The 19,946-nt window shown below is 45.5% G+C and overlaps 2 protein-coding genes across 5 annotated transcripts in view; one reads left to right on the plus strand and one right to left on the minus strand.

Annotated features, from left to right (window-relative positions):
• Positions 1-19,946, minus strand: part of LOC101270095 (NACHT, LRR and PYD domains-containing protein 7) — a 62,610-nt gene that overhangs the window by 16,772 nt on the left and 25,892 nt on the right. The window contains exon 7 of one of the 4 annotated variants that reach the window (XM_033411898.2): positions 1,370-1,436. The exons of 1 other annotated variant lie outside the window; for it this stretch is intronic. In XM_033411898.2, coding sequence (XP_033267789.1) covers positions 1,400-1,436 — 37 coding nt within the window. In that variant the 3' untranslated portion in view covers positions 1,370-1,399. Of the gene's footprint in view, positions 1-1,369; positions 1,554-6,808; positions 7,880-19,946 lie in introns of those variants that run through there. 2 more of the 4 variants (XM_033411897.2, XM_049703384.1) reach the window with 2 other exon arrangements.
• Positions 4,337-13,389, plus strand: NCR1 (natural cytotoxicity triggering receptor 1). The gene is made up of 7 exons (XM_033411933.2): positions 4,337-5,047; positions 5,130-5,216; positions 5,340-5,624; positions 7,933-8,211; positions 8,465-8,512; positions 10,039-10,086; positions 10,214-13,389. The coding sequence occupies exons 1-7, from the start codon at positions 5,014-5,016 to the stop codon at positions 10,423-10,425; spliced, it is 993 nt and encodes a 330-aa protein (XP_033267824.1). The 5' UTR covers positions 4,337-5,013; the 3' UTR covers positions 10,426-13,389.

Below are 19,946 nucleotides of genomic sequence, written 5' to 3' on the forward strand. Positions count from 1 at the left end.
GGTTTTTTCTTTTAATCTTTATTGGAGTATAGTTGCTTTACAATGTTGTGCTAGTTTCTGCTGTACAGCAAAGGGAATCAGCTATACATATACATATATCCACTCTTTTTTAGATTATTTTCCGTATACATGACTTTCAGTTCTATGTTAGGCATTATGCTGGTCGTTTCATTTATATGAGCATACTGTAACGCCGTGAATTTTAATTTAATCAATTTTAATTCAATCAATCATGTGACAGTCATGTCACACGAGCAAACAGAGGCTCAGGAATGGTATGATTTGGATAAGGATATGAAGATGTGGACACAGAGTTTCGGTCTGGGAAGATGAAAAATTCTAGAGATGGATGGTGGTGATGATTACATGATGATGTACATGTCCTAGTTGCCACTGAACTGTACACTTAAAAGTGGTAAAGGCGGGCTTCCCTGGTGGCGCAGTGGTTGAGAGTCTGCCTGCCGATGCTGGGGACACGGGTTCGTGTCCCGGTCCGGGAAGATCCCACATGCCGCGGAGCGGCTGGGCCCGTGAGCCATGGCCGCTGAGCCTGCGCGTCCGGAGCCTGTGCTCCGCAACGGGAGAGGCCACAACAGTGAGAGGCCCGTGTACCGCAAAACAAAAAAAATGGTAAAGGTGATACATTTCATGTATGTGGAGCTTTTTACCATAATAAAAAAAAACTTTTAAAAATGGTTAAAATGGTAAATTTTGTGTTATGCATGTTCTGCCACAATTTTTAAAAAGTTCTTTGTGGTCTATAGAAACTGAAAGTAGATTAGTGGTTGCCCAAAGCTGGGAGAGTGAGGGGGTATTGGACAGTGAGTGCTAGTGGGTATTGGAGGGGGTTTTTTTGGGGGGGGGGGGGTGATTAAAAAGTCCTGAAATTAGATCATGGTGATGGTTGAGCAACTCTCAATATAATAAAAACCACTGAATTCTACACTTTAAATGGTAAATTGTATAGTATGTAAATTATCTCAATTAAGTTGAGTTTCTTCAACTATCAAAAATGATTAAATTATTAGTAACACCCTCCGTGGTTGAGTCATGACTTGAAATCCATCATCTCCAACAGGGCTTACAGTGTGCATACGGGGATAGTCCTAGGAGCACAGGTGTGAGCTTAAGGTGAAAACTGGGGCTGGACTAAATAGATACAGAGAAGTACCTGAGAAACCAGAGGCAAACTTAGGGAGAATGGATGGCATGATTGCCCTTAGTATGTGGTGTCCAGGGAAGACACTCCAGGTTCAGAGCATATTCCCCTAAGATGATCACTCAACCCCTCTAATGAGCTGGATAAAACATGGCATTTATTTAACTTATTTGTGCTTCAGTTCCTTATCTGGAAATGGTGGAGTAAATGCTGTCAACTTCATCGGGTTATCATGAGAATTCAATGAATGAATGATGCCAGCCACTCAGAACAGTGCCTACACATAGGAAATGTTTTTCAAGTCTGGTTACCAGAAACCTTGCCTCGCAAGATGATTTTATCTTCAGATCTTTGCACACTGCTGGAATAAACTGTTCCACTCTGAGTTGGTGAGCTCCATAGCGAAAAATAGAGGAGGAAAGTATCATTACTATTATGTGATGCGGGGGTAGCACTCGCCCCCATTTCCATACCAACTTCAAGAATTACTATAAATAACCAAGAGAGTGTGTCATTGACCAAAAAATAGACAAATAGATCAACAGAATGGAATAGATAGCTCAGAAATAGACCCATATAAATACAGTCAACTGATTTTTCACAAAGGAACAAGAGCAATACAGTGGAGCAAAGAGACTCTCTTCAACAAACGGGGCTGGAACACCCGGACATCCACACGCAAAAACATGAATCTAGACAGACCTTACACCCTTCACAAAAGCGAACTCAAAATGGATCACAGGCCTCAATGTAAAACGAAAACTACAAAACTCTTAGAAAAAAACATAGACAATCTTGGGTTTTGTGATGCCTTTTTAGATAAAACACCAAAGACATGATCCATGAGAGGAAAAATCGGTAAGCTGGGATTGATTGAAATTTAAAAATGCTACTCTGTGACAGACAGTATCAAGAGACATGAAAAGCCACAGACTGGAAGAAAACATCTGTGAAAAAATGAAATTCGACCCTTTTTTACACCACACATAAAAGTTAACTTAAAATGGATTAAAGACTTAAACATAGGGACTTCCCTGGTGGCGCAGTGGTTAAGAATCCGCCTGCCAATGCAGGGGACACAGCTCCAAGCCCTGGTTGGGGAAGATCCCACATGCCGCGGAGCAACTAAGCACGTGGGCCACAACTACTGAGCCTGCGTGCCACAACTACTGAAGCCCGTGTGTCTAGAGCCCGTGCTCCTCAACAAGAGAAGCCACTGCAATGAGAAGCCCGCGCACCACAATGAAGAGCAGCCCCCGCTCGCCACAACTAGAGAAAGCCCTCATGCAGTAACGAAGACCCAACGCAGCCAAAATATATATATATAAATAAATTTACTTTTTTAAAAAAAGACTTAAACATAAAACCCCAAACACTAACACTCCCAGTAGAAAACATAAGAAAAAATGTACCGTAACATTGATCTTGTCAATAATTTTTTTGGATATGACACCAAAAGCACAGGCAACAAAAGCAAAAATACACAAGTGGGACTACATAAAACTAAAAAGATTCTGCACAGCAAAGGAAACCATCCACAGTGGGACACCACCAGCCCCAGGATCCCTGGGGTCCCACAAGAAGCCACCCTGGAACCTGGGCCTGCCCACCAGTGGGTAAGCAGCCACCATGCGAGGCAGGGCCTGACAGTCAGACAGGCGAGGGTCCACACCACCTACCAGTGCACCACAGATACAGGGAAGATGACACACAGATGGCCAACAGGCGTGTGAAAAGATGCTCAACATCTCTAATTATCAGAGAGGTGCAAATCAAAACAACACTGAGATATCCCCTCACACCTGTCAGAATGGCCACCATCAAAAAGTCTACAAATAATAAATGCTGGAGAGGGTGGGGAGAAAAGGGAACCCTCCTACACTGTTGGTGGGAATGTAAATTGGTGTAGGCACTATGGAGAACAGTACGGAGGATCCTCAAAAAATTAAAAATAAAACTACCATATGATCCAGCAATTCCGCACCTGGGTATACATCCGGAACAAATGAAAGCACTGATTCAAAAACATACATGCATCCTAATGTCCATAGCAACACTGTTTACAATAGTCAGGACACAGAAGCAACCCCAGTGTCCATCAACAGACGACTGGATTAAGAAGATGTGATATAGGGGCTTCCCTGGTGGCGCAGTGGTTGAGAGTCCGCCTGCTGATGCAGGGGACGCGGGTTCGTGCCCCGGTCCGGGAGGATGCCACATGCCGCGGAGCGGCTGGACCCGTGAGCCATGGCCGCTGAGCTTGCGCGTCCGGAGCTTGTGCTCCGCAACGGGAGGGGCCGCAGCAGTGAGAGGCCCGCGTACCGCAAAAAAAAAAAAAAAAAAAAAAAAAAAGAAGATGTGATATATGTGATAGATACACACGCGCGCACACACACACACGCACACACACAGTGGAATATTACTCAGCCATAAAACAGAATGAAATTCTACCATTGGCAGCAACATAGATGAACCTAGAGAATATTATGCTTAGTGAAATAAGTCAGAGAAAGACAAATACTGTGTGCTGTCACTTATACGTGGACTCTAAAAAATAATACAAATGAATGTATATGCAAAACAGAACAGACTCACAGACATAGAGAACAGACTAGTGGTTACCAAACGGAAGAGGGAAGGGGGTCCGGAAAAATATAGGGTATGGGATTAAGAGATACAAACTAATACGTATAAAATAGATAAGCAACAAGAATACACTATATAGCACAGGGAATTATAGCCATTATCTTGTAATAATTTATAATGGAGGATAATCTGCAAAAATAGTGAATCACTGTGCTGTCCACCTGGAACAAATCCAATACTGTTGATCAACTATACTTCAATTAAGTAATTAATTAATTTAAAATTATTTAGACCCTTAAAAAAAGAACAGTGGACATTTTGCATTTAAAATATATTAAGTACTTAATATATTAATATTATACTACTTAATATTAATACTTAATATTCTAATATTTAAGTACTTAATATTTTAAAGTACCTAATATTTTAATATTTAATTTCTGCTTTATAACACAATATTTTAATATTAAGTACTTAATATTTTAAAATTTAATTTCTGCTTTATAAAAGACTAAAGGAATGTCATTATGTAACAAACAAAATATATTTTTGCTTAAAAATATTATTTATTGAAACATTGTAACAAATCTTTGAAGAAGGTAGTGTTATCATTCTATTCTGATGAAACCAGTTAACATGCAAGCATATGAATGTACACAGGGGAGCCAAAGTTAAAAACACCTTTTTTTTTTTTTTTTTTTTTTGCGGTACACGGGCCTCTCACTGCTGTGGCCTCTCCCGTTGCGGAGCACAGGCTCCGGACGCGCAGGCTCAGCGGCCATGGGTCACGGGCCCAGCCGCTCCGCGGCATGTGGGATCTTCCCGGACCGGGGCACGAACCCGTGTCCCCTGCATCGGCGGCGGACTCTCAACCACTGCGCCACCAGGGAAGCCCAAACACCTATTTTTTTTTAATGATTCGAAGGCTTTTGCTCTGCACACTACCCTATGCCTTCCCTGGGCATAATGTCCATATTTCAAAATTTAGAAGTTGACCCCGAAATGAGTTTCAGTTCGAGCAGACAACTATCAGAGGTTCTGGTTAGAAACCACATATATGATCAGCTGTGTCATGGGGACCATTTCCTCTCCTTATACCCGATGGCCAGAGGTGGGGGGAGATCTTTGAATCTTCTCATAAAAAAGTCAGTGTGAAAGTCCCGTGGTGATTGGCGCTGGGCTTTGCTCACCACATCCTGTGCCTCTCCCTGGCCTGCTGGACTCAGTCTCCCCCCAGCTCTCCACATTAGCCAGGCACAATCTGAGCTATGCCTTCTGCACTTGCTGCCCTTCTCTTTCTTGGTGAGTTCTTGCACGGAAGAGAGATGGAATTCAGGGGTCTCGTGTGGATGGGGCGACGTATCTCATGATTCCTGTTTTCCAGGGCTGTCTCTGAGCCAGGGGACCAGCACCCAGAAGCGTGAGTCCTTCCTTCAAAGCCCCAGCGTCTGGTTTGAGACTAAGTACCCACGTGAGAACAACTGGAAGAGGGCAGGGGCTCTGGCTCGCTAGGAGGGCTTGAGACCAGCAGCTGGGTGGAAAGTAGGGTGAGCAGGGCCTTTATCTGGAACTCCAGCCTCTGATTCCTTTCCAGAGACTCTCTCGAAACCTGTCATCTGGGTCAAACCCAGTTTCATGATTCCAGAAGGAAAACTGGCCATCATCTGGTGTCAAGGAACTCACGAGGCCGCTGAGTACCAACTGCACTTTGAGGGAGGCCTTTCTGCCTTCAAGAGACCGAAGTCACCTGGAATGTCGAACAGAGTCAAGTTCCCCATCCCGTCCATGACCTCACAGACTGCAGGGCAGTACAGGTGCTTCTATCGAAGTGGGGAGCTCTGGTCAGAGCCCAGTGACCCTCTGGATCTGGTGGTAACAGGTAACTGTCCCACTGCATAGCTGTAGAGTCAACGCCTCAGCCTGACTCCCGGGCAGGGTCATCCCTTGTTCATCTCCTTTGCTCTCTTCCAAGCCTCACTCAGATACTAGTATTTGTCTCGAGGGTAATGTTGAGGGTTGATTATTTCCTACAGGGATTATCTTTAGAGAATTGTCTCTATGTCCCAGAAGCAGATCTGTCTTAGGTTCTTCAGAAAAGAGGCTCTGAGATGGATATTCGTGCACAGAGGGGATTACTGTGGAGTGTCCTCAAACATCGCACCTGTGATGAGTGAGGGGGACAGGCTGGGCAGAAGGGGAAGTTGGACTGTGATGCAGCTTCCCCTGAGACCTCGGCCGAGCAGATGTGGGACTCTGGACCTGGGTGGCCTTTCAGAATAGTATTGAAATGAGGCTGGAAGCTCCGTACCCCCCACTGTATCAAACAGTGATTGGCTGGGAACCACTCTTAGGGAGATTGCAGACAAATACCCTTGCTTTTGTGGTTCTTGTATTCTAGCAGAAGACAGACCATGAGTCAAAGTCAGGAAATTCAAATCAATTATATAGCATGTGAGGGCGAAACGGAGGTATGGAAAAAAAGACAAAGTAAATGGGGTTAAGGTGACTGGCTGGCCAGGTAAGCTTGGGTCAGATAGTTCCCTTCAGTTGGGGGATATGGTTCTCAAACTTTAGTAGATATCAGAATCACCTGTAGGGCTTGCAGACGCACAGATGACTTCAGTGAGACCATGTTCATGGAAGCATTATTCATAATAGCCAAAAGGTGGAAACATCCTTTGCCTATCAGTGAATGAACGGATGGAGAAAATGTGGTCCATCCATACAACTGAGTATCATTCAGCCTTAAAAAGGAAGGAAATTCTATCACATGATACAACATGGACGAACCTGAGGGCGTTATATTGAGTGAAATAAGCCAGTCCTCAAAGGATCAGTAAGTGTACACTTCCACTTACATGGGGCACTTAAGATACCCAGATTCAGAGGCAGAATGAGAACGGTGGTTAGCAGGGGCTGGGGGAAGGGGGAGTGAAGAGTTAGTGTTCAATGGGTACCGACTTTCAGTTATGCAAGATGAAAAGCGTTCCGGAGACTAATGGTGATAATGGTTGTACAACGATGTGGATGTACTTAATACCACAGGACTGTACAATTAAAAATACTTAAGATGGGGCTTCCCTGGTGGCGCAGTGGTTGAGGGTCCGCCTGCCGATGCAGGGGACAAGGGTTCGTGCCCCGGTCCGGGAAGATCCCACATGCCGCGGAGCGGCTGGGCCCGTGAGCCATGGCCGCTGAGCCTGCGCGTCCGGAGCCTGTGCTCCGCAACGGGAGAGGCCACAGCAGGGAGAGGCCCACATACCTCACACACACACACAAAAAATACTTAAGATGGTAGATTTATGTATATTTTACTACGACTAAAAGTGATAATGATGTTTTAAAACACAGATGGCTGCTCTCCTAAGTTTCTGAGGCAGTAGGTCTGGGGTAGAGCTTGGCAATTTGCGTTTCTAACAAGGTTCCTGACGACGCGGAGGTTGCTGGTCCCAAGGACCAAACACTGGGGACCGATGACGTAGGGCGATTCCCAGAGAGTCATCTTTTTTAAATTAATTTTTATTGAGGTAGAGTTGCTTTACAATGTTGTGTTAGTTTCTGCTGTACAGCAAAGTGAATCAGCTATACGTATACATATGTCCCCTCTTTTTTGGATTTCCTCCCCATTTAGGCCACCGCAGAGCATCGAGTAGAGTCCCCTGTGCTCTACAGTGTAGGTTCTCATTAGTTATCTATTTTATACGTAGTATCAATAGTGTATATATGTCGATCCCAATCTCCCAATTCATCCCAGCCACCCTTGGTATCCATACATTTGTTCTCTACAGCTGTGCCTCTATTTCTGCTTTGCAAATAAGTTCATCTGTATCATTAGAAAGAGATTCATCTTAACACTCCTGGAAGCTAGGGGAGCAACTGTCTCAGTCGTGAAGGGAGAGATCAGAGAGGGTATGTCCATGACCGAGACAAACCTAGGAAACAGAAGAAGAGACCAAGATTCTGGGGAGCGATATCCTGGTCCTAAGGAGAAGAGGGATGGGGGATATAGGAAGCAGGATAAAGATGCTCTTTACCGGGACTTCCCTGGTGGTCCAGTGGTTAAGACTCCGCCACTTCCAATGCAGTGGGCGTGGGTTCAATCCCTGGTCGGGGAACTAAGATCCCACATGCCTCCTGGTCAAAAAAAAAAGTTATGTTCTTTACCTACCAGCCACCTTCTCTCGCAGGACTGTATGACACACCCACCCTCTCCGTTCAACCCAGACCTGAGGTGATCTCAGGAGAGGAAGTGACCTTCCGTTGCCGCCTAGAAACAGCAACAAGCACCTTCTTTCTGCTCAAGGAGGGAAGATCCAGCCGCCCACAGCGCAGATACGGGAACATCCAGGCGGAGTTCCCCATGGGCCCTGTGAGCACAGCTCACAGAGGCACGTACAGATGTTTTGGCTCCTACAACACACATGCATGGTCTTTCCCCAGTGAGCCTGTGAAGCTCCTGGTCAAAGGTGAGGACGCCCCCCAGTTTTACCCCGTGTCCTTTCTGGATCCCTAACTGACCCTCCAAATAATGATGAGAGAGGCAGCAAAGCAGCAGGTGGGAAGACGCACAGGGGGTACTTGTCACCAATGCCCTCATCCACGTTGATCCCCCAGAGGCCCATTTGATAGCTCATGAGGACTATCACCAGAGGGGGCGGAGTGTAGAGAATGGGTGGGAAGGCCAGACCCTTTGATTCTTCTCCTTGTCCCCATTGCCAGGAGATGCCGGGGGCACCACCTTTGCGCCCACAGAGCACACCTCTTCTGGTGAGTAACACGGCCCTCTAAACTTGGGGAAGGGCTCAAAGCCTCCCAGTGGCACTAAAACCCTGGCATTCGTTCACGATATCCCTTGAGTGTATAGCATATGCCATGAACTGCAGTTCTATCGGTCAACCAGAGATCCTTGCTAGTGTGGCACTCGCACTCTAGCGGGAGAAGGCAGACCATGAATCTAAGTCAGGATACATCAATCGATGACACAGCACACAAGGAGGAAATGACGATGTGGAAAAGGACAATGTAGAACGAATGGCATTACGGTGATGGGGAGGAGGGCAGGTGGCAGCATTGAACAGAGTTGTCCACACTGGCCTCACAGAGAAGGAGGCTTCAAGCAAAGAGCTGAGGGACTTCCCTGGCGGTCCAGTGGTTAAGACTTCGCCTTCCAATGCAGGGATGCGGGTTCGATCCCTGGCCGGGGAGCTAAGATCCCACCTGCCTCGAGGCCAAAAAACCAAAACATAAAACAGAAGCAATACTGTAACAAATTCAATAAAGACAAAGGAAGGAAGGAAGGAAGGGAGGGAGGGAGGGAGGGAGGGAGGGAGGGAGGGAGGGAGGAAGGAGAAAGAAAGAAAGAAAGGGAAAGAAGGAAGGACGGAAGGAAGAAAGAAAGAAAAGAGCCGAAAGAGTTGAGGGCATGAGTCCTTAGGCCTCTGCGCTAAGGCAGAAAGATGGGCAGGGTGATAAAAGAACAGCCAGGAGCCCAGTGGACTGGAAATGATGTCAGAGGGGGGATGGCAGGGGTGTGGTGGGCTGAGGCAGCTCACTGAGGACCTTGAAGAAGTTTGGTTAAGACTGAATGACGTACAGTGGAGGATTCCTGGACTGAATGTCAATATTATGACATAGTGTGAGTGTTTCGTGTTTGGTAATTGCAATCATTGTTGCTTTTGTGGTGGTCATCCATTTCCAATGCCTGGTGTCAGTTTATTTATCTCTTGTAAAAATAAAATACAGTGTGTGTGTGGAAAAAAAAAAAGAATGCCATATATATAGAATCATAAAAAAAAAAAAAAAAGACTGAATGACGTGACCAGTGGGACAAAGAAGAAAGGATGGCGGTTGACTTAATGAGGAAACGGAGGCTCACACAGAAGATACGCCTGGAGACACACGCTTATGAGTCCTAGAGCTGAATTCTTCCTCTGGTCTGTCTGTCTTTTGTTTTCTTTTGTTTTGTTTTTAATTAATTTTTATCGGACCATAGTTGCCTTACAATGTTGCGTTAGCGTCTACTGCACAGCAAAATGAATCAGCCATACGTATACATATATCCCCTCCACTGAGGACACGACAGTGCATTAAGTAGAGCTCCCTGTGCTATACAGTATGTCTTTGCCCTCTTCCACTCCACCTGCCAGATGAAGCCACTGGGACCTGGAGTGCGAGGGGTGGACCTAGAGAAGCTATAGAACATCACGGAGTATAACCAAGGGTAGGAGAGCCTGCGATGGAAGAGGCCACATCATCTCTTTTCCTCACGTCTCCTCTTTCCTTATCCTCTGCAGACCACTGGGACTCCTACATGTTAACCACAGAGACCCAATTCCAGGAAGGTAAGCCAGCAGCGGGGGCTGGAGGCGCTAAAGGACATAAGATCGGGAAAGGAAAGAGGAAGAGAGATGGGGTGAAGGGGTCTTGGTAGGTTCCTGTGAGCCATCACTCTTGTTCTTCTGACCCCAGATCCTGTCCTCTGGGATCACAATGCCCAGAACCTCCTTCGGATTGGCCTAGTTTTCCTGGTCCTGGTGGCCCTCGTGTGGCTCCCGGTTGAAGACTGGCTTCACAGGAAGAAGCTTCAAGAGAGAGCCAGCAGGGCTTCAAGTCAGGAATGCAGAAGGTTCAGAGCACAAAGCCCTGGAGAAATGACCGAGAGATGCAGTGGCCACAGGTAAAGCTGCAAGCTGACCCTGACCTTGGGCTGTGGGAGCTCCGAGTTGAGCCCATGGAGGAGAGAGTCATCGCAGAAAACGAAGCGAGAACTGCACGGAGTTTGGCGGAGGGTTGGGGATGAAAGCGCTACATTCCTTCTGTAGGCAAAACCCATTGTCTCTTCTAGGTTCTAAGTACTGTTGCACGTGCTTCCTGCGAACCAAACTTTTAACCAGTCTGGTCTTTCCTGAAAACATCTTTAACGGCATGGCCGTGGGAGTATCTCCTCCCTACTTTTGTCTTTATCCCTATTTCTTCTTTGCTGTCTCTTGCACATGTCATTCAAAATATTTAACCACCAGTACAGAATAGGTGCACTTATCAAACAGAACCAGAGCCCGAGAGGCAACAACCAGTCAGTGGAGATGCAGGCTTATAAACAAACAGCACATCTATACCAATGTGTCCTGGCTGGATGGCAGCCATGCCCCAGTTCCCTCTATCCTATGCCCTTGCAGGATTTCTTCTTCTCCACTTCTTTATCCACACCTTGCCTTGTTCTTTGGGTCTCCTAGTAGATATCATCTCCTCCAAGATGATTTCCCAAATCCTCCAGCTTGACTTAAGATACTACTTTCATAGTCCCAAAGCACCTGTAATTCTCTACAACAGCATTTGAACCCTAATACTGCCTACGTATCCATTTTCCTGTATCGACTGCAAACTCATGTGAATTAAATTTATGTCAGGTGTAATGGCTGTGTTCGTAGTTCCCACGACTCAGAGAGTTCTCAGGAAATGTATGTTGAACAAATGGATATATAAATGGGGTCCGAGTGCCACTTGAACTTGAGACTCCTATGCGTGGTCCTTGAAATGTTGTCTGGGCATGACAAACGCTCTCCTTTTTGAGAGTTTCGACTTGGTCAACCCACTAATATACCCATTATGTGGGTCCCCGCCTCCTCTCAATATTGTGACACCTTACACAGGTCAAATTCGTTCTTAAATCTGCATTTTCTGTTAAATATCAGCGAATATTAATTCCAACCTCAAAGGGATAACATGAAGATCTGGAGATCAAGAATATCCAGAAACCAGCATAAGCTCTGACATGTGTACGTTACTCAATGCACGATAACCATTATTATCCCTGATACTAAGGGCAATTAAAACTCATACCAAGTATTACCTCATTACTAGTGGCCCCAATACTGAATTTTCTCCTTTCTGGTCTTCACCTACCAGGTGTTCTAAGGTCCAAGACTTTCTAGCTAATACCCATTTATAGTCTTCATCTCAAGATGAGATGGACCTGTTTGGGGTGGGTTCAGGACATTCCAACCTTTCCATATTCTAGTTTATGGCAAGAAACCTAGAGTCTCAAGGAAAAAATGGGTCAGGGAGAAATATTTTAGGGGTCAAGATATAAAGGCAGGGCTTGACCTGGGCAAAGGAGGCTCCTCAAGGGGATGGAAGGGTCTTCACCACCATGGCCCTATGCTGTCCTTGGCAGTCCAGGTTAAAATCTTCCAAAACTGGTCAATGGGTCAATGCCAGAGGGTCAAGTATTGCAACGCTCTTTCTGAAATATTGAACACGGCTTGTATTTCAGACCGCAAAATGAAGCATGGGGAGAAAGAAAGGAAGGAGAGAGGAAGGGAGGGGAGGAGGGTGGGGGTAAAGTACTGGCCAACTGTTTGTGATGATGATTTACTGGAAACACTCAAAAAACACTTTCATTTATTTCCCCACAGTCAGAACTTAACAGCTTTCCACACCTAGATGCAAGGGAGGCTGACGATGTAGCCTTTTTTCCAAATAGCTCTGTGGCAAGCTGAATATTGGTACTTCCATTACCAATGAAGTGAAAGGTAACAGAGTTGTAATAAGCAATTCCAGTCCTTGTCATAAGAGCCTACCATGTGTCAGGCACTGGTGAGAGTGCAACACACCAAGGCAAACATTATCCCCACCATGACAGGATTTATCGTCCAGGAGTAGAGATCTTCAAGAAGTGAGAAGATCAATGTCTCGTGAGAGAGGAACTAGAGGATGCCCTTGGAGCCCCTTCCTGTGAAAGATTCCATTATATAGAGACATTGAGGGAGATGCAGGGGTGAAGAAAGGGGAAGACGGCAGCTGTCTGTACCAATGTATCCAAAGGCTCAGATGTAAGACAGAGGGTGAAAACGTTCAGTATAACTAGAGCTCTGACTGTGACAGAAAAGAGTAGCTGTGGACGATGCTGGGCATGGCCATGGAAGCCACATAAATAAATGCACATTTTATCCTTAAGGCAAAGGGAGCTCACCAAGCATTTTGATCATGGATGTAATATGATGATTTCTACACTGTGTGAAGACCCTTCTGGTTGCAGTGAGAGGAAGGACATATGCAAAGAAAACAAAAGCATGGTAGGTGGGGGGAGACAGAAGAGTTGAGAATGGCTCACCTAGTCCTAGTGCTGACAACCAGAACGAGGTTCCGTAACTAATACTGGTAACCCAGATGGAGGTCCAGCTGTGAGTGACAGGTACACGTAGGTCTTGAGACTTGGTAACATATTCTCTAGCTCTGTCCTTATTTTTCAAGATTGCCTTGATTATTCTGCGTGTTTTGGATTTCAATACTAACTTTAGGGTATCAGTGTTCACAAAACACCCACCTGGATTTCACATGAGATTGTATCCAAGCTACGGATCAATTTATAGAGAATCATCACCTCTTCAATCTTTCCATCCTTGGAAGTTTCAAACCATTTAACCATTTAACTTCATGTTCAGTAACTTCTCTAAATAATATCTTATAGTATTCCACATAGAGAATGTGCATATCTTTTGTTAGATACCCACCAGAAATATCCACTAGTTACATCTCCTCCAGAGAGATCCCTACTTACATGACTTTTATTTTGTAAGTAGTATCATTCTTTAAATAATGTTATTGCTTCTGTTGGTTGCTGGTAGTATAAAAATAAAATTGATTTTTTATATGGAATGTGTCTTGCAAAGCTCACTTCTTAATCTTAACCGTTTTAGACTATTTAAGATTATTTTTAGGTTCAAACATTTTTAGGATTTTTTTTCCAAAATTAATTTTTTTTTTTTTTTTTACTGTCTTATTACCTGGCTAGAACCTCCAGTACGTTAATCAATAGAAGTGGTGATAGCAGGTGCCCTTTTCTTAGTACCAATATTATGGGGAAGATTTTTAATATCTTACCATTGAGTAAGCTAATTGCTATAATTTTTTGTAGATACTCATTGTCCCAGTTAGAAAATTCCTTTGTATTCTTCTTTTGCTAAGTTTGTTTCCATTCAAAAATAAGAAGGAACATATCCAGTGAAATCAGTTAGGAGGCTGCTACATTATTCCAGGTGAAAGTCGATAACCACTCTGAGAAAGTAGACACCTTTGACATATTTCAGGCACAGAAGCCATACTTCATTTTATTGTTTAGAAATGATGGGTGGGCAGGTGGCAGGGTCAACAAGAAGTCTGAGTTTTTTATGGTTACCAGAAGGTAAGGGGGAGAGGGATGAATTGGGAGACTGGGATTGACACATACACACTACTGTACATAAAATAGATAACTAATAAGGACCTACTGTAGAGCACAGGGAAATCTACTCAATACTCTGTAATGACCTATATGGGAAAAGAATCTAAAAAGAGTGGATAAATGTATAACAGATTCACTTTGCTGTACACCTGAAACTGACACAACATTGTAAATCAACTGTACTCCAATTAAAAAAAAAAAACTCTGAAGTTTGTAAATTGGGCATCTGGGTGGACAAAGGGGACCTTTTTTGCCCTCATGCCCACCCACTGGCGTTGATACTGTAGATGAACCATGACAGGTGTGATAAGAAAAGGATACATTTGGGGCAACATCAAGAGACATCAGAGAGCCTCTGTTGCCCCAAACTGAAAAGTGTTTTCCTTTTCATTGAAATATAATCGACATAGAACATTGTGTAGGTTTAAGGTATACAATGTGTTGCTTTGATACATTTACCTATTGTAAAAGGACTGCCGTTGTAGCATTAGCCAACACCTCTATCACATCACATAACTGCCACTTCCTTTTTGTGGCTGGAATAATTAAGACCTGCTCTCTTACCAAGTCTGATGATGATCATACGATACTGTTGTCTGTAATCACTATACCGTGCACTAGGTCTCCAGGACTTATTTGTCTACTAGTTGCAAGTCTGTACCCTTAAACATCAGCTCCCCATTTCCTCCACCCCCCAGCCTTTACGCACCACCATTCTGCTGTTTCTACAAGTATGGATTTTTAGGGTCCACATTTAAGTGATATCATACAGTATTTGTCTTTCTCTGACTTATTCCACTTAGCATAATGCCCTCAAGGTCCATCCTTTTTGTCATAAATGGCAAAATTTCCTTCCTTCTTTCTCATGGCTGAAATATATATATATATATATATATATATATATATATATAATTTTTTTTTTAAGCAGGCACACTCATCACTCCATCACAGCACTGATCTAACCTATCTCTCCTTCTCAAGGTGCCCTCACATTTGGTGATCTGTTTCTGCGGGTTGATGCTACCGTTGCCTGGTCTCATGGGTATTAGGAAAGGTGAGGTTTGAAGGCTGAGATGGCATCTCCTTTCCCTACCCCAGCCCTGCCTCTCTTCCTTCTGTGTTTACCCCCAAGTTCTTTCATCTTCCCCATTACAACACCAAGACTGGATCTCCAGTCTGCCTTCCCTACCTGCTTCCATCATCCCGTTTCATACAACAGGTGCACGAAGAATCAGGAGGTGGGGGAAAGGACCAAATTCGACCTCCATTAACACCTGTGTTCCTGAGGCAAGATACGTCCTTTCTATTTTCACCTTTCATTTGCCGAAAGGAGGGAACAGTAGCTCCTTCTTAGTAATACATGAGTTCATGACGTCATGCTACGGGTCTATTTTTTTAAGATTTTTTTTGATGTGGGCCCTTTTTAAAGTCTTTATTGAATTTGTTACACTACTGCTTCTGTTTTATGGTTTGGTTTTTCGGCTACGAGGCATGTGGGATCTTAGCTCCCAGACCCGGGATCGAACCCGCACCCCCTGCATTGGAAGGCGAAGTCTTAACCACTGGACCGTCAGGGAAGTCCCCCATCCTAGGGACTTCTCAGTGCTCCAGAGTTGTTACACCATCACCACTGGCACCAAAGTTTCCTAACTCTGAGTTAGGAAAAGGAACTAAAGCTTCAGAACATGGATACGATTACTCGGAGAATGTCCATCCCCTTCTACTATTCCTGGTCCATGGACGGGGCGACCAGTTGCCCTGAGATATTCCCCACATGGGCGGTCTTTGCTTTGCCTCTTCACACTTGTTCCTCAACCACTAGAAACTGGTTTCTCACCCCACACTTCCTCAGAAGCTGCTTTTGTCACAAATACTAATGTGTTTCCTGGAACTCTCAGTGGACGCTCCTCAACCCTTATTTTGTTCTTCTGGTACTTGTGTACGACCACTTCCTCCTTGAAATAGTCACTTCGATGGCTTTTTCTGACACCTGTCCCTACTCACTTCTGACAGTCCCTCCACCACCGAGTTTTCGGGCTCTCCAACGCCAGAGCTTTAAGGTTCTATGGTGGACCCACGTTTCTCTGAACGCAAGCCTGGTTGACTTCATTTAATGCCATGGTTTCAATTTCTCTATGATAGATGCCCAAATCTGTTTCTTTTTTTTAATATTTTTAAAAATTTTATTTATTTTATTTGTCTTTGGCTGCGTTGGGTCTTCGTTGCTCCACGCGGGCTTTCTCTAGTTGCGGTGAGCGGGGGCTACTCTTTGTTGCGATGCACAGGCTGCTCATCGTGGTGGCTTCTCGTTGCAGAGCACGGGCTCTAGGCGCCCAGGCTTCAAGAGCTGTGGCTCGTGGGCTCTAGAGCGCAGGCTTAGTAGTTGTGGCGCACAGGCTTAGCTGCTCCACGGCATGTGGGATCTTCCCAGACCAGGGCTTGAACCCGTGTCCCCTGCATTGGCTGGCGGGATCTTAACCACTGCGCCACCAGGGAAGCCCTGTTTCTCTTCTAAATAGAGTCACATTGGTGGGTTAGGGCTTCAACATGTGCATTTGGACACAATCCAGTGCATAGCAGGGACTGTCCTAAGCATTGCTTGGTGTCAGTAGCATTCCTGGCCTCTGCCCACTAGACGCCAGGACCACCCACCCACCCGCCCAATGTGTGACAACCAAGTCTCTCTGGACAGTGCCAATGTCTCCTTGAGGACAACATTAAGAGCCACCCAGATAAGAACCCCTGGCTTGTAAGGACATAAATAGGGTGATGGAAAAAGGTGGGTGTGATGGGGGACGGACATCCATGAGATCTGGTGGTCAGCTGGGTGAGGACGTGTTGACTGTGCTGAGAAGGGCGGTCACATCAAATACTGAAATGCCACAAAAACGCTCACCCAGCAGACAGAACAGCAGGTGGAGAGCCCAAGGCAGGGAAGTAGCAAGACACCCACCTGCACGACTGCAACAGAGCGAGCAAGGGGAAACCCGGCTGAAAGGGGAGCAAAGAGGTCAGCAGGGCCAAATAAAGGACTTTTTGGTTCATCTTTTTCTTTGTAAAATATGTCGGTCTATTTATCCTCTCCAGCTTTGCTTCCTCTCTTCTCATTGACGTGGACCCTATTGCCAGTCCTCTAAAAAGAGGGGCGTCTTACCCTAAGTGGAGTTCGCAGAATTGCCCCAGACTTGGAACCCTGCCTTTTCCCCCAGATTGAGTGGTCAAAGATGGTGGTTATTTTGGGGGCAAGAACCCTGTAAACCAGGGCTTCTCAACCTTGGCACTGTTGACTTTCGGGGCTAGATAATTCTTTGCTGTACGGAGTGCGGGAGGGTGCCGTAGTGTGCACTGCACAACGTTTAGCAGCATCTCTGGACTCTACCCACCAGTAGCACCACCTCCCCGAGTTGTAACAGCCCCAAATGTCTCTTGACGTAGGGGCGAGGAGAGAAGAATCACCCCATTTGAGAACTACTGGGCTGGAGAGAGATCCCGGAATCTAGCCTGGGTCCCGGAACAGGAGCTGGGCATGCTCTGAGTGAAGAGTCAGTGCGACCCAAATGGACTGAGATTTAGGATGGGATGTCAGGCAGTGGATCTGCTGGAGACAACAGATCCCAGCCCAGCCCTGACCTACATGTCCGTGTGAGTTTCGCTCACCCGTCATCGACTGTTCCATTGGGTCACTGAGCTCTGATCAGGGTCCTCTGCCTCCACAGAAAGAATGGTATCTTCCCGCTCTATCTGGATCCATCTCTTAGATGTGCATTGGGTCTGTGCTCTGGACACTGGAGGTTTCCCTCTACCTTAAGTGCGAAGGTTTCCCCACCCCTCGCCCCCAGACCATGATGGAATGTTCCACTTCTGGAGGACCCAGACACTTGGTGATCACAGACCTCTTGTTCGGAATCCAGGAATCCGAACTGCTGAAAGAGAAGGTCTGGCAAGTAATCCTGGAAAGAAGTATCAAGCCCTGAGTCTCCCTGGATTCAGCTCTCCGTGCCATCCTTCTTACTGAGCCTTTTATAGAAGTGACTTTATAACCCCAACTCTGTCTTTCACAAGCGCCTTGTGCAAAACAAGAGTGTTACCTGTTTAGTGTTTAGCATCACCTGAACTCCAGAAGAAGCTGAGGTTCCCATCAGCCACTCGTCAGGCAGCTGTGACTGCCTCTGATTTACTGGTTTCTGACTTAACCTTGGTTGCCTCTCCCTTAATACTGATGCTGCAGCCCCTGGAAAGCTAGTCAACTCTCCCAGTGAGGTGTAACATGGCGGTTCTGACCTCTGCTTTAGCAGCTAATCCCGAGTGGACCTTGCATACCTCCGAGGTGCCTCAGGACACAGTTCTAAATCAACAGGTCATGGGAACGGCCCAAAGTCCATCAGCAGGAGAATGAGTTTTGCTTGTCTCTACAGCATAATGTGAAAGAATAAACAGACAGAGTGTGGGACGTCTCTGGCGGTCCAGTGGTTAAGACTTCGCCTTCCATTGCGGGGGGTGTGGGTTCAATCCCTGGTAGGGGAGCTAAGATCCCACACGCCTTGCAGCCAAAAACCAAAACATAAACAAAAGCAATATTATACCAAATTCAATAAAGACTTCAAAAATGGCCCACACCAAAAAAAAAAAAAATCTTTAAAAAAACAAAGAGTAAACAGAGTGAACTCAGCAATAAAAAAGAATGAACTACTGAAATACAGGCATACCTTGTTTGATTATGCTTTGCAGGTTTTCTTTTGTTTTTGCTTTTTTTTTTTTTTTTTTTAACAAATTAAAGGTTTACGGCAACTCTGTCGAGCAGGTCTACCAGTGCCATTTTTACAACAGTGTTTGCTCACTTTCTCTCTGTGTCACATTTTGGTCATATTTGCCTTATTTCAAACTTTTTTAATATTATTATGCTTTATTCTTATTATTATCCGTGATCAGTGATCCTTGATGTTACCATTGTAACAATTTTGGGGTACCAAAAACTACACCTACGTAAGAGAGAAAATGATAAATGTTGTGTGTGTTCTGACTGCTAAAAAAACCCACAAGAGGTTAGATAAGTATCCCCTTGGGGGAAGGACTCACCTTCCCATGCCTTGGTCTCCTGGTTCATACGCATGGCCTGGAAGAGAGCCCTGGTGAGACCAACCCCAAAGCCAAGAGTTCGCCTCCACTTCTAGTAACAGGTGTCCCCCACCTTCTCTCTGGGACTCACCAAGGCTGAGCAGAATGGTGAGAGGATGAGCCATGATTCTGCGACCATTCAAGCCCTCTGGCCCCAGCAGAGCTGAGCCATGAAGGGACTGAGGCTGGGATGCTGAGGGAGGCCCTCCTGACACCACAAGGCTGAGGTTTTTAACACCTGCTCTCTCGAAGGAAGAGACACTACCCCTCCTAGGTCTTGACTTTACCCAGCTGGGGACCCGTGGGAGGGTGCAATATCCTGAAGACATCACATGCTGTCCATCTGCAGTGGGGTTTTCAACCTCAGGATGTTTAGCAGCACCCTTGGCCTCTGCCCACTAGAAGCCAGCAGCACAGCCGGTTGTGTGACCCAGAAAAATCCAGAGTCGTCAAATCCATAGAGACAAAGTAGATTAATGGGTACAGGGGTTCCTTTGGGTGACGAAAAAGTCCTGGAACTAGATGGTGGTGATGGTGGCACAATGCTGTGAATACACTGAATGCTGCTGAATTGTATACCTGAAGACGATGAAAATGCTAACATTGATGTGATGTGTATCATGCCATGATTTTTTAAGTCTCCAGATATTGCCAGATTGGGGGCAAAATCATGCTCAGTGGCAGGGAGTCCTCTCCCTGTTTCCTTCTTTATAAATAGATAAAATAACATGGTCTTTGGGGGGCAGGGGGGAATGAACTGCTGCAGAGTGTCAATCAGAATGTATTTAAAATTCTGGGAGGGTCTGGCCCAGACACTGTCAACCACAACCTCTCTCGACTATATTTGTATCTTTTTAAAAATAT

Source organism: Orcinus orca, chromosome 20, assembly GCF_937001465.1.
Source record: "Orcinus orca chromosome 20, mOrcOrc1.1, whole genome shotgun sequence".
Taxonomy (NCBI): Eukaryota; Metazoa; Chordata; class Mammalia; order Artiodactyla; family Delphinidae; genus Orcinus; species Orcinus orca.

Coding starts and splice junctions, on each gene's coding strand:
- NCR1 (XM_033411933.2), top strand. CDS start 5,014: ATGCCTTCTGCACTTGCTGCCCTTCTCTTTCTTG. Junction 5,048..5,129: donor TGCTGCCCTTCTCTTTCTTG/GTGAGTTCTTGC, acceptor CCTGTTTTCCAG/GGCTGTCTCTGAGCCAGGGG. Junction 5,217..5,339: donor GTTTGAGACTAAGTACCCAC/GTGAGAACAACT, acceptor ATTCCTTTCCAG/AGACTCTCTCGAAACCTGTC.